Source organism: Aptenodytes patagonicus, chromosome 10 (genome assembly GCF_965638725.1).
Source record: "Aptenodytes patagonicus chromosome 10, bAptPat1.pri.cur, whole genome shotgun sequence".
NCBI classification, from domain to species: domain Eukaryota; kingdom Metazoa; phylum Chordata; class Aves; order Sphenisciformes; family Spheniscidae; genus Aptenodytes; species Aptenodytes patagonicus.
In genome coordinates, this window is record NC_134958.1 from 14,580,499 (window position 1) to 14,595,589 (window position 15,091).

General features: G+C 36.9%; 1 protein-coding gene across 4 annotated transcripts in view; it reads right to left on the reverse strand.

Annotated features, from left to right (window-relative positions):
• UACA (uveal autoantigen with coiled-coil domains and ankyrin repeats) overlaps positions 1–15,091 on the reverse strand; it is a 100,798-nt gene that overhangs the window by 64,234 nt on the left and 21,473 nt on the right. For 2 of the 4 annotated variants that reach the window (XR_012996175.1, XR_012996174.1), the window contains exons 10-19: positions 14,822–14,908; positions 13,535–13,642; positions 12,425–12,457; positions 11,824–11,922; positions 11,585–11,621; positions 10,612–10,664; positions 6,487–9,177; positions 5,299–5,451; positions 4,339–4,404; positions 3,498–3,628 (exon numbers count right to left, since the gene is read on the reverse strand). Coding sequence is in view for 2 of the 4 variants with exons in the window: in XM_076348149.1 (XP_076204264.1) it covers positions 3,557–3,628; positions 4,339–4,404; positions 5,299–5,451; positions 6,487–9,177; positions 10,612–10,664; positions 11,585–11,621; positions 11,824–11,922; positions 12,425–12,457; positions 13,535–13,642; positions 14,822–14,908 (3,399 nt within the window). In the remaining 2 variants the exon portion in view is untranslated. Of the gene's footprint in view, positions 1–3,471; positions 3,629–4,338; positions 4,405–5,298; positions 5,452–6,486; positions 9,178–10,611; positions 10,665–11,584; positions 11,622–11,823; positions 11,923–12,424; positions 12,458–13,534; positions 13,643–14,821; positions 14,909–15,091 lie in introns of those variants that run through there. The other 2 variants (XM_076348149.1, XM_076348151.1) reach the window with 1 other exon arrangement.

The following is a 15,091-nucleotide window of genomic DNA, read 5'->3' on the forward strand; positions in this document are numbered from 1 at the left end:
CCAAGCTGGCAAAAGCTCTGTGGCACTGCTGCTCCAAAAGGAAGCCAATTCCTGATGTGCAACTGAAATGTTACTGCAGAAGATGCGCAATTGGGCTTGGTGGGTTTCCCTCTGCCCACCTCCCTCCCAACAAGTAGCAACTTCTCAACTTCATTATCTCCTTTTTAGTATCATATTAACAGGAAATACAGAGGAGTATTAAGGAAACATTTTAGAAGAGCAAAAAAAACCACCCAAACCAAAACACCTACACAACTTCCCAACACCAGCTATCAATTCACATTTCATAGAAAAATAGCAATTTCAATTATTCCTTTAAAAAAATATATGTACTGCAATGGATTAAGCCAGTAATCGTATTCATTCTTCAAGTAACATGACATTGGGTTGAAGTTGCAAAAGCGATCTTGAAATCATTTAACGTGATGAGAAACCTCAGATCTATGCCACTTTCATTCAGCTGCTGGAACAGCAGTTACAACAATCGAGTCTCAACACAATAAGAAACTTAAGTGCACAACCTCAGTATTTCCAGGTAGCTGTTGTGGTATGGGTCAAGGAGTGGAATAACAGTGAATATTTTCAACTAGAAGCTCACTTTTGAAGATGTTTCAAGCTGGTATTTAAGTGGCATGTTAATCTTCCCCCCATCCCCCTTAAAACAAAGATGGCAAAAGTAAAATACTCTAGCAGAAAGAAATTACTTTGTCTACTAAAAAATAAAAGAGGATGTAAATATAATTGAAAAAGCTTTTAAGTAATTAGCCTCACTGCAGAAAAATATGGTTGGAGATCAAAATACCCATATAGTACACCTGAGAATATATAAAGCTATCAGAAAATTATCAGTAAAAGCACTTCACGATACCCTGTGGATTAGCTGACTCAGTAAAATTGACAGAACGTATTTACTGGCAAAGGGAAGGTTTAGACACATCAAATCTTGAAACAGTTCTACCTAAGTGCAAGTTCCTCTTCAGAAAAAACTCAAATGCATATATACTCATATACTTTTTTTTTCTTCAAAGTCAAATTAAGAGATTTACAAGAGCCCTAAGGAGAGCTTCTGCTTACTAACTTGGAATGTAAGCAACTCCTTCAAGATCCAAGGAAGAAACCATGTTCCAGTCATTGTTTAAATACAGTAAAGTTCCACTTATACTGTTCATACCCTAACAACCTTAACATACCTAACAATTAACAACCTTACTCATTTTCATGTCCCACGGGCTGGATGAGATAATCCAAACCACCAAAAATTAAATTAAGCTAATGGTGAAATTAGAGAGCCCTTCACTTTCAAGTTACACCAAATGAATGGATTTTGGTAGTGCCAAGAAATTATTCTGCAAAGATTGCTTAGCATGAAATCAGGTAGCAGTGTAAGCTATTAAGTGAATATGCTTTCATTAAAAGCGGTAGTAAAACTTCACTGGCTCACCCCCAAACCTAACGACTGACATAACAGACAGCTTGTCTGTTTGGTGTAGAAGTGGTCAGAGTCAATTTACTCTGAAGAACTAACTGGCAGAAGCTTTGAGTCTCGATCGATGTCACCAAAATGTTACCAACCATAAACTCTAGAAATAGATAGAAAAACTTAATAATCCCAGCGGACATCTAAAACACAAATGTGTTACCTGGTATTCAAGAGCATTCAAGCGAGTTCAATATCCTTCACTACCCAGACTATTTTGCCAAACTATTTACATTTCTTTACCTTTTACAGAATTGACCACTACAATAAAAAAAGAAGAAAACATTTTATTGATGATGTAATATAGGAGAAATTTAGAAAAACATACATAGAACTCCCTCAATAAGGAAACACAGTATCAAAATATGCTAGAGTTAGTATATCAAAACAAATTCTCTCTAATAAGAGTTTCAAGTAATGCAATCATAAAAGAATTTGGCTAAAAAGTAACATATATATACTGAGATGTTTTCTGTAATAGTCCTCTAAGAAATTAAAGGAAAGCAGCAGTAGATCTGTTTAAACTACAGACATATATTTAGTAAATATATTAAGTGTATTTATATAATAAAGACTGCCCTGCACATTCATCACTATGTCTGTATCCTCTATGTGGCAGTTGTCTCTTCAAATTCTACAAGACTCTGCTCAAAAAGGAACAAAAAGGAAACAAACACAGTACTACTAAAAAAATTGAGACCTAAGCCTGTGAGGTACGGCTTGTTGGGAAGCCCAGTTAACACAAAGCAGAGAACTCTGCACTCTGACTTAAGTCCTTATTTTTCAGGAACATGGAAGAGGAAGTTTGTCTTTTCTGCATCAGGATGCCAGATTCCTACTTGCTAGTTATAAGCAAATGCTTTCAACCAAGTAGACTGAAGTTAACACGGCTACTGATAGCACTTACACCGTTTGCTCTGTTAAAACAGCCGCATACGTTATCAGGCTCATTTTTCAGTTACTTTGAATAGTCCCAAATTTCATGTTTTCTTTCATAAAACTTACTTATGGGAATATCATCCTTCAGTTAAAAAAATGAAGCCCTGTCTTGTTTAATAGGTAGATTCCCAGCAAATAAAAACTCTCATTTCATTAATCCTTACTATTTGCATCTTTCCCCATAAATAAGATTATAGTACATAATTTACAGTTAAGAGGAAAATACCTTAAACTTCCATGAGATAGTGTTTGAAAACCCAATACCTGAATTATCTAGTGTACAGCTTAATGAGCTGCTCAGTCTACGCCCATATTAGGCCTAATGAAGAATGAAATTATACAGAAGTAGGACTATCGCATTTAGATCAAAATGCTGCTCTACAAACCATGACACCCCAGTCCCACTATTTTAGCCTACAGTAATCAAAATTACAAAGCATTCATGAAAAATCTTGGGGAGGGGGGAAGGGGAGGCAAACATAGAAGTTAGTGTTTTGATGGAAAAACTGGTTTTTAAGTCTTGCAAAAAGCAAAGGCACTACATCTTAAGCTTATATTTAAATAAAGTCTGTAACCTGGCCAGCCAAGTTACAACATATACCTAAATACCTTTCATCTACCTTTGCAGCTGACTTACTAAGCATGTTGTAGTATGTCTTGATCAGCTTATGTGACAAAACAGCCACTTTCTCTTAATCATTAAAGGAGATATACAGCTACAATACTTAGCCAAGCTCATTTGAACATAGTTTATTTTTAACCATACCATGAGAGTCCCAAGTTATAGGATAAACTGGAGTTTCTGGGTATAGGCCTTGCTTTAATAAGTGGTCAATCAGACATTAAAATAATTTAACTACTATGTCATCATTTTGACAGTCAGCTTGTATACCAATTTTAAAAGACATTCTACATTTTTATTAATCTAAATGAAAGAAGTGTCAGATCTGAAACTTAGTAGCCCTATTTTACTGTTTTACAGGAAGAAAATACTTCAGCTTTGTAAGTTGTTTCATATTTGGAGGTTCTAATTGCAGCTATATTATCCTAATTATATAAATCTCATGAAGGTTATCACTACCGTAATCACAGCACTCCTACAAGATGCAGCAGCCTTCAAGAGCAATGGCACTAAGCACGTCAGCAAACAAGTCCCTGTCTCATTCGAATGATCTGTAGTAAAGCAGCTTGGACATCTTCATCCATGTGACCCTAGAGCAAGCAAACACTTAGTTAAAAGAAATATTAAAAATCCCATGAAGTGTCAACCATCCATTACTAACAAACATTAGGAGATTCTTCAAAATTACCCAGAAAGTTTTAACTCATTGCTGTATTTTCACCACTCTCTGGGAAAATCTGAAATACTTCAGGAATCCTGTTATTTTTTTCTCATGAGAGAAAGAAGGGTCTGCCTCTCTGACACAGCAGTTTCCTTTATGAAAATATGACGTGGGAAAAAATTACTGTTCCTATCCTCTGGACTCCACAGCCTGCTGCTGTAGTAATGGTCCCCCTTTTGCATGCTTAAGTGTCTGAAGTCATAAGGCTTGAATTAGTTGATCAGCTCTTTGTTCAGTGAGAGCCACTGGATAAGTCTGCATTAAGTTTCCAACTTCTACTTGACTTAATAACACGCTCGCATCACCAGACACCATCACCCTTCAAAGCAGGTTATTGTTATATATAGTTACACATAGACAAATGGTAATAAGAAGATGGCACAATAAGACTACAGCTGTGGTATGTGTTTGGCTTTTTGTTGGATCAGTCCATTCTAAAAAACTCTCAACCTGAGAACAGGTACTTCTTGATGCTAGTTTCAAGTTTGAGGTTTTCCAGTACGGCAGTTAGAAACATGTCTCAAGAATCTCTACATTGAGATGACAGAGTAAAACAATCTGAACTTGGGACTATCGTACCTGTACAGCACTAAGAAGATGTGTCCGATAAACTGAAACTACCTCTTGATGCTGCCTTTTAGCATCCTATAAAAAGAAGACAGGAAGAGCAGGTGAAGTCATCAAGTTTTTAACATCTACTCTTGCCTATTTCCAACTTTGTGGGCTTGGGTTTGTGCACTTATAGACTAGCCAAAGCAGAATCTCGAGGTTAAAGTTAGCTATATCCCCTCCATTACTCAAGAAAAAAGTCACTGCTTCACTTTTTTTATTGCTTACTTGCAGCAAAGCAATTTTGCTGAAAGGCTATCAGAGACACGCTGATCTAGTGTGTCAGCCCAGGTGCTGAGATGAAAAACTTGTTTCATCAACGGCATTAGCTATTTGTTTAAAACCACCTAATTTAAGAATGCTTTGCCTTATAAGGGTCAACCTTGCAAATACTATTAAAGATGTATCCTACTTCTGTACAGATTTACAAATAACTAACTTTGCTCACATACATAGCTTAATGAGCTTTATTGAAGTCACAGGGGCCACAAACATGTTTGTGCACAAACTCACAGTACTTACCATAAAGTGTTCCCCTTTACTGATAGTACTTAATGATAAACAATAGACTTCACACTGTTTGCAGAAAAGGGAACACGAAGTCAAATCCATTAAGAAAGGACTATCTCACTTTCTTTCAAAGTGAGAAAATACACGGCTGGTGGTTTTTGCAAGAAAATATTAATGTGGAACTTGCATACAGAAATGGTCTCGGCATGAACTATAGCAGCATATCTCGTAAGCATAAGTCTCTCCAAATTGTTTGTCCCCCTTTCATCTGGAAAAGTTCCCAAAAATAAAAGATTCATGAATACTCTACTTTTGAAGTCTAAGCCTACAGTCAACCCCAGTGCTCCAGTGACCCTCTTTATACAAGAAACTGTAAGCAATGCTACTGCATTTCAGACAACACCTTGCACAATTACTTACAGCTAGCTGTTGTTGCAGTGTTTTCACTTGGTTCTGGAGCATTTCAACCTGCTGGTTCTGCCTCTTTGAGGGAATCCCAGTGGTGTATGTAAGTTGAGACAAGCCATTAAGAGCTTGTTTTAACCGCTCTACATCATTAAGCAGCTCTGTTATCTTTAAAAAAAAGCACACAAAAACCTCATTTAAGGATTTCTCAGTTACCGAAAACTAGTGTTTTTAACATTTTTTTAAAGTCTGATGAAGATCAGCTAGCATTGAAGGGTCTTTGTCCCAGATTGCCATCACACTGGCTAAGAGACTTCGCAAAGATAGAGGACTTCATTTCCATGACACGCTATCACTGGTTCACGTTCTGCTTCCTAGCATTGAAATCTGTAAGGTATGGAGGTATGGACCCTGGAGGTCAGCCAGCGACATAAATTTCTTATGCTCTAAAGATATTCTAGGTGTAATTTCTAAAAAGGACGATGAACAGTCAGAAGGCAAGCCAGAGATGCTAAACAAATACAGCTCTAAATTATATGCAAATATAACCTATCTGAAGGAGGAATACAAACAGCATACATTTAGCTTAAATAAAAAGCACAGCTCTCGAAACATAGAGTGCCTAATATCTGTGTCAAATATCTTCCAGATTCAGAGTTAGTACTATTTCTTACTCCTAGATTTTACTGTAAGAAAGTGTTTTCACACTAACAATCTGCTAAAGTGAACCAGACGTATGTAAGATCAATAAAAAGCCCCATTTAGGCATTTCAAAAGCTAATTGGTCACAAAATCATCTTCCTCCTTACATCAAGCTAACATCATCTTTCACACAGAAAGCGCTGAAGTAGTTTATCAACACATGGAAACCAAACTAGGAATATGTCTTGTATTTAAAAGTAAACTGAAAACATAAGTCACCAAATTGATGGAAGAATGAGCTTATACCCCAGAAGTCTGAAACTCAGCTTGAAAGTTTTAGATTTTAAATACAACAAATGATGCCTGAAACATACGAGGAATTAGAAAAACTTAGTATAATGCTACCAAAACTAGGACTTCATCTTAGCAGATTTGGGCCAGTCCTGGGGACCTAATGCTCAGTACATAAAGTCATGCTTGAATACCTAAGTAGCTATATTTGAAGACTAGTTCCCTACTGCTAAACCGAAAATATCAAGAGCATTAACTGACACATCCTACCTTGTTATCCTTGGCTTCCACCTGCTTTGCAGATTCCTGTATTCTCTTCTGCAAGTCAATAATTGTTGTCAATGATTTATCACACCTTTCTTTCTGGTCTTTGATTTCTTGCTCAATACTGCAACTCCGTAACTCAAGCAACTCCTTTTCATCCTTTAAAGAAAGCTCGCTCTTTTTAGCTTGCAAAGCCTCCTCACATGCTTCCTCGTACTTTTTATTCATATTGGACAAATTTTCAGCTATGCTATTAATCTGGGCCTCCAGAGTACTTTTCATGGATTTGTATTCTGATATGTCAATCACTTCTTTACTCTCCAGGTCTGTTAAAGCTTGTTGAGTAAGCTGAATCTCAGACTGCAACTTCAAGATTTCCTCATTTTTAACTTGATTTTCTTCTTCCTTTTCCTTCAAGCTGTTTTTGGTTGCTACAATTTCTTGTTCTAGCATTTCCTTCATTTGTGTATATTCTACCAAAGGTATTGAAGATTTTTTTAGATCTGACAATTCCCGCTGTAGTTCTCCTACTTTTAGTGTTTCTTTGTCATAACATTCCTTCTTACTTCTGAGAGCTTCCTTTAGATCCTCTATAGTGTGACCAAGAGCCTTCTTCAAGGCTTCAATTTGTTCTGCTGAAAGATGCTGAGCCTTCATAATTATGGACTGCTTGGTACTCTCTTGCAGCTCATCTTTCTCTTCTTTTTGGCCTGTGTATTTCTGCAGCAATTCTCTCAATTGCTTATTCAACTCCTCCATTTTGCTTGCGAACATTTTTTCCATTTCACGGGACTTCTCAGCAAGGATATAGTTCTGCTGCAAGTCATTTTGGATGGACAAAAAGCCATTTTTGAGCTTTTCATTCTCCTGTTTGCACTTCTTGTTTTCCTCCTCGCTTTCTCTGCACTTCTGCACCTGTTCCTGCAACTGTGCTTTTAATTCTTTCACTGTAGCTTCAAAGCTTTGTTCTCTGTCTTCAAAGGAGGCAACCGGGGCATATTTTGACTTAATGCATTCTTGAATTGTGTCAATTTCCTTCTTTTGGGCTTCAATTTCTGCATGCAACTGTAAAATTTCTTCTTGACCCCTCTTATATTCAGCCATAATCGCAACATTGTTCTCCTGAAGTTCTTGCATGCTTTTATTTAAAGTAGTCACTGTAGTTTCATGATCTTTTAAACTTATATACTCAGTTTGTAATTGATTCTGTAAGAGTTTCACCTTATTTTTCAAAGTTCCATTTTCTTCATTTACCCTTATGAATTCTTGCTTTATCTCTTCAGTTTTTTCCTTCAGATCTGACAGCTCCCTGTTATTCTTTTCTAGTGTGTTATTCAAGACTGTTTTAATCTCTTCATGTGTTGTAGCCAACACATACTGATCCCTGAGAGTCTCTCTTATGACTGTGTTTTCAGAGACTAGCTTGCACACTTTTCCTTGTTCATCATCATATTTTTTCTGAAGCTCAGCAAGCTGCTTTTCAAGTTCAATGCCATTAGATTTTAAAGCTTCCACTTCTTTTTTGTGCTGCTCTGGAGACAGGTACACAGCTTGGAAGTGGCTGATATTCTCACTTAAATTGTTCTTCTCTGCCAGCAACTTTTCAGCTTCTGCTTTGCTTTCATTGTACTTTCTTGTTATTTCAAAAAGCTTTTTGGTCAGGTCACCAACAGTCAGATCATTTGTTTTCTTCAATTCTTCGTGAATTTTTAAAGGCACGTTCTGGCTTTTAATTTCAGTTTTTAGCATTTGGATTTGCTGCTTAAGCATCTTGTTATCGATCTGCAATCTTTCAAGTTCCTTCTGCAGAGTCTGATTCTTCTGTGATAATTCAGAAATTGTCTTCCCAAGTTCCTCATTTTTTCGCTCAAACCCACTCCTCATTTGTTCGTGGTCTTCTGGCTTTACATGCTGAGCAAGTTTAGCTTTCTGACTCTCAGATTCCCTCTTTAAAAGCAGTATCTCCGCCTGCAGTTTTTCATGCTCTCCTTCCAGCTCTGCTAGCTTCCTTGCTTTCTCATTCACTTCATTTGATAACAAACGCTTCATGTTTTCAAATTTCTCTGAAGTTATAGAGTGGGCTAACTTTGCTGTTGTTTCTTTGAGCTGCCCTTCTAACTCTGTGACATTTCTTCCCCTTTTATCTCGTTCCATCTCCAACTTAACAAGTTCCTTCTGTAACCTTTTATTTTCCTCCACTAGCCTTCCTTCATCTCTCTTAAATTCTACCACCAGCAATTCATTCTGCTTAATCTGGTTCCTTAGTTTTCCCACTTCAGCAGAGGCTCCTTCATACTTCGTTTTCATTTCTTTCAACTGATCCTTCAGCTCCTCTGTTAGCTTACTGTTTCCCGAAGCAGCTTCATTAGTCAGGTGATCTTTCAGAGCAAGAAAGTGGGTCTGCATTTGCTTAACTTTGCCTTCCGAGTCAAACATTCTTTTCTGTACATCTTTTAAAGCATCTTCCAGTTGTTTTATCTGTCCATCAGATTCCACCTTGGTTCTTTCACACTCTGATGCCAAAGCTTTACATTCAGATACCTTGTGAGACAGTTCCCTCTGCAATTTGCTAATTTCTTCTTTTGCTGCACCATAGCACGTCCTCATGTTGTCAAGTTCTTTCTTTAAAGTTTCCTTCTCTGAACTGGATGATTGGTTAGGCAGGGAGAGCTCCAGGGGTCTCAGCATAGACCTAGACTGAAGATAAATTGGCACAAAAATGAATACCTGTTTACAAGTTTGACAAGTCATATATATATGTGCTTTCATATACATAACTGTCTTAAACCTATGTTGATACGAGCATAAAATTTGTCTGAGATTTCTTTTTTTCTTAGAAACACACTAATCTATTCTTGCCCATATTACAGAACATATATATTTCAGCTTTTAACAGTAAAAATCCTGAATATAGCTCCACATTACTGTTTCCCAATCATTGGGCCCTACTGACTAATATTAAAGTGCAGGTATAGTATATTCATTTCATTTCCCTTGTTATTCATATTTAATCACTCATCTGCTAGAAATTTAATTTAAGAGATTTCCCCTGTCCCTCAAACATGTGAAAATAATTTTAAAAGGAATCAGAACAGAGTATGTCATGGTTAACAGAACCTTCTCTCTGAAAAGACTGAGGAAAACTGTCATTTCATTTACTGTCCAGTAAAGGATATCTCAAAAAAAACAGTTTTGCCCTCCTGCCACGTGGTCTTCACTACCAGCTGTGATGGCTATTACATGGCACAGGCTTGCTCCAATGATCTCATTCATGTTCCAAGGACCAGAAAGCAGTATGTAGCTTCCAGACATGACTAGCTCAAAGCCACTTAACTCCTGCTTGGGACATGGTTTGGGTTTTTTTAGTTGGTTGGCTTTTTGTGCCCACACCCCCCTTTTTTCTTTTTCTTTTTTTTTCCCCCCTAAAGAATTGCACATCAACTCATTTTAAACTTCAACTAAGAATAAAAAAAATCCTAAGACCATTTGGATAACCTTATGTAAAACATGGCAGAAGAGACTGTATTTTTCTGTGTTACCAGCAGAAGATACAAAACATACATCAGTGAAATCTGGCAAGAAAGCATAGGATGTTAAGATTTATTTCTAGCCATCGCTCACTTCTGGAAGCATTACAGCTGAAATACTCAAGTGTAAGAACAGTTTGTCAGTTAGGACCAATCCCTATCACATATGACTCACTGTAAGAGCCTGATAGGCCTTGTTAATATCTGAATCGTGGCTTTAAAAGGTAGCTATCTATCAGCAGAGCTGGCAGGTAATTATTATGTGGCTGGCAGGAAAATAAAGTCTTCCGAGTTTTAGCTGAATTTAAAATAGGAAAAAATCATGGAGGTGAACAACCTGTTGCACTTTACACTGACTGTTGATTCAGTTTTAAGAATGCTCATTACAGACCACTTAGTATTTGACATTTTCACAGCATTTAGAGCTATGTCACATATGTAACTCTAGAGGGCACCAGCAGTTAAAAATAAACATAGCAAAGCAAGTATTACAGAAAATTTTGTATTCAGAAGCAATGTTTAACGTATGTACATTTATAAGTATATTTAGCTTTCCCAAGCATAACTATCTTAGAATTCTCTCAAGTAGCAGAATATTTATTACCTGTGATTCCACAGCAAACACTTGGCCTTGCTTAAGTAATAAATCTTCTTTTCCTAGATTTGCAGAGCAAACAGCATTTAGTCTCTATTTAAAAACAGTAACACATAATCACAAGAACTATGATTTTCCTTCCTAATTTTATTCTATTCAATGGGACTGCGCTAGGCTGCAGGCTGGTGTTTAAGTACTTGGTATTAAAACAACTCCTCCTTAATTAATTCACATAGGAAGTCTGGACAAACTCCTACTAACAAAAAAAAAAAATACTCCTACTATGCCAGGCTAGGTATTGTTCTGCAAAACAGTCATGAAAGCCACCTTGAGCTAGCTGCATGTCTGCACATGCACACACCAGGGAAAAGCACCCTCTTGCATTCCAAATAAGTGATCCTTCCTGACAGGCAGCTAAACAGCTCTCGTGACAGCTCATGACAGATTAAGTAACATTTTAAGTTACATAAGCACAAGACAGGCCTGTAACCACGTTGGATGCAAAAGACTTCAGTTTCTGGAAATGGAATAATTTCTAATAGAAGTGTAAGCTGAGGTCTTGTGTTTAAAGTTGCTTTCAAACCTACCTACACTCAAGCTTTCACAATGAACATAGTTTTTTTGTCACGAGCTAGACATAAATGTTGTTTAAGGTATGAAGAATGGAAAGGGGAAGACTCAATTTGGGACACAGATCTTGCTCAGCTTGTTTTTCATTACTAGAAGATGTAGCAGAGTTACAACGCACATTTCACAAGACCAGTCACTCATAAGTGAGACTGATCAATAGTGCCCTAGCACTCAGGTACAAACACAACTGGGGCCAGCTGACTATTCTGAGGTTTGAAGTGTGGACACACACGTTACGCTTGGCTATAGCTAAGACGAACAAAAGGAAGAGATGACAGAAAAAAACACCCTTTGTCTATGTATTCTAACACTGCATCATGCATGGCAAGTTTTAAGAATTAAATATACTTACTATTACCAAAGTTACTTCCAGATCCCACAAAGTCAGCCTGAAAGCAAACAGCAAGAAGCACAAAAACAAAGCTGAAAATGCATTTCAAATTTTTACTATATGTTAAGCTAGGGATTAAAGGGCAGGGAAGCCTTTTACAATGAGATAACCATTTAAGACTTTCAACAATTTAAAATTGCTTCAGTATTTACTACTGTAAATATCAATTGCTATATTACATTTCAAATCAATTAACGTACTTCATAATATTTGAGTTTAGCTTTGAGAGCTTCAATAGTTCTTAAGCTTTCTTCCTGCTGTTTTTCCTTGGTAGTTAGGATTTTCTTCAACTCATCTTTCTGAAAGAGAGAGAGTGCCAAATAACCAAAGCCACAAGAACGGCCAGATTTATAAGATCTCAAGCAACTTTTTAAAAAGTTAAGGGAGAACTTCAACCAAGATCAGCACTGAAAGAATACCTAAATTTTTGATTCTGAAGTTCTTCCACAACACCGCTCCTCTACAAGAGGAGTCCTGAAGAATGAGTCAAGGGAATATGCACCGACATAATTTGCTATTGTTTCATTTATTTGCATTTATTAGTCTTGCATTACTGAAAGTCACTAAAGAGATACTTGTAATATTAAGTCTGCTTTAAAGGTGCCACAGGGATTACATATATTATTTGTAGTAATAGAAATGCTGTGCAGTTGTATAAACTGAGTACACAGCAGTAGATATTTCATCTAGCATTTAGAGATAGCTTTTCTTTTCTCTGTAGTTTTAAATAGCATTACTTCAATGCGATAGTCACTTCCCCTATTTCATAGTTCTATTACACTTTAAGGTGATGTATCATACCTCATTTTCAAGATCATCTGCAAACATTTGCTCCTGCAAAAATAACAAAAAAATTCCCCCACAAATCATTTTTTTCAATAATGTTTAAGGGGCTTATACACAGTTCATTAGTTGACAAGTCTACCCCAGTTTCTAATGCTACATGCTTCTGACTGTTCCACTTCCATTTACCATCTAACCTCTGACAAGAGAAATAAAGATAAACAGAAGTTAAGGATGTTTGACAGAGCCGTGTCTCTTGACACGAATACTAGGAAACTGGAATATCTTTTCAGTTATCTAGATCATACACTACTGCGGCAGAAGACTACAGTTTTTCAGTACAAGTTTACTGATTTTGGAAAGCAAGTATTAAGGAGTTTGTGGTTTTTTATTGTTTTATAAAGGCAATGCTTAAGAGAGAAGTTCAGACAAGCCAATGATTATGAGAAGAAATATTTTTTCTAGCCATGTGCTACATTTAGGGGAGGCTGCATACACCTTTTAAATGTACCTCTACAAAAATACAGTGAAGGAACAAATGTGAACCTCCGCAAAGCAAAAAACAACCCTGTTTTTATTTTCTTCCTCAATTGTACTGGTCATTTAGACCTCTAAGAAGAGGGAACTTTTTTTAAAAATAGGGTTTCAAATTTGGGTGAGAAATTCCCTATTGAAAACCCTTGTTTCTGTTTTTGCCAATTGAAGATTTTCTCTGTGTTTCCACTTACAACAGCTGGAAAGTAAGCAGTGGCTATGATAAAGTACTGACACACAACACCTACATTTAATTGTGCAGATGAAGTCTACTCTCCAAATTACAACATACCAGAACACTTCATGGTTCATGTTAGATTGCAAAGAATAGCCATAGATGTTATTGCTCAAATTTATGAGTATCAGTGAATGACGTTGTAACATGTCTCCTCACATTTTGAATATTATTACAAGACCAAAGGCTTTTGCAGCAGAAGGAAATGACAGTGACACATACAGAAATAATTCACAGGAAAGCAGTGAAGTCCGCGTCCTAATTACACGTGCTTTCCTTTCTGCTTCTACCAGCCTTCCCTGTCAGCATGAGGTGGTTATTACAGCTTTCAAGTCGGGTTATTCCAATACTAGGTTTACCTCATTCAATTGTAGTTGTAGCCCACTGATTCTACCCAGCAGCATCCTTTGCTCCTCTTGCACCTCTCTCATTCGATCTTTCAAATCTTGATTTTCTAACTCCAATTCCTTAAAAAGTAAGTAAAAAAAAAAAAAAAAATTGAAAAAACACAAAACACCACACACAGATTGGGAAAACTAAAGAATCTGAACCAACAATTTTAACAGTCATTAAAGACACCACGCATTGCCTAACAAGTCCCCTAATGATTTTGTGGCCTTACTCCAGGTGTGTTTCGTTCTGAAGTTTTACATAAGCACAAGCTCCAGAGTCTTCAAGCTTTTCAGCTCTAGGTAGCTCATTTTCATGTAAGTGTACACACAGGTTTTGAAAGTATGAGCAGAGTAAGATTACGTTCAATGCTGACAGCACTCAAGAGGCTGCTTATCTGCTGTCTGTTAACAAGTAAAAATAACTAACGTTAAAACAGTTCCTGAAACCCAACCACTGCAGCCAAAGGTGCAATGAAAAAGCCTCTCCGGCATAAAGCATAGCAACCTTTAAATATGCTAACTGTTCCAGCAGCCACAAGAATCACCCTAGCAACATATAATAAATCCAACACATGAAAATGATAGGTCTTTGCGCCGTCAATCAGTTCAGTGCTCACATGCAAACAATAAAGCATGTTTAACTCTTGCCTGATAATCGCCGCCTTAACTGTGGTAACTACTCAAACCAGAGCTCAAACCAGAGAAGTTGCATTTAGAGATCTTTATCCTTTTATTACAAAGCATTTCAGAACGAAGGCCTCAATTTCTCAGTGGTTTGCTCCCCATAGCTTAAAACGTTGTTTACTTTTTTGAAAACTGTAATGACATAGTAATGAGATGAGAAAATTAATACTGGTTAATAGAACAATTATGACACAGGTTATTTTTAGTAAGACACTTAAACACACATCTCCTGATAACGTTAAAAAAGTAAGTCTTCCTGCTTTGTGACCCTATGATTTTACTGCAGGCGAAAGTAGTAGACAGAAGGTTAAGAGATAGGAAAAGTTAAGACATGAAGAAACTTGGAATTATATTACACAAAAAAGATTTTTTTCCCCCTGGAAAAGTTTACAGCTTATCTGCATAATTGCCACATTACACAGTCATGCAATTAAGTTTTAAGTAAACAGCAATATATGACCTTTCTTAATGGAATCGTTAATGCTTACTTACAAGCACATCTTGTCTTTAGTATGTCTGGTTCATTATGCATGTGGGAATACACAAGTCACAGAAATCCTTCTCGCTTACCTGAGCATTATGTTCCTTCTGATACAGCTTGACATTCACCTCCTCCTGCGCATGCAGCCGATTCCACTTCTGTGACATATTAGTAATCTGTAATTGCAACAGTAAAGTATTAATTTATATTCCTGTTGTGTTCTGCAGATATCCATTTCTGGGGACAGTGGGCTGCTCAGCCTCCATTTCAGCTTCCACTGGGGGGCAATACTACCAACATTCACATTTTGACAGATTGCTTCTCAGTAAGAGGTCACTCATGATCTCATCCAGACAGTA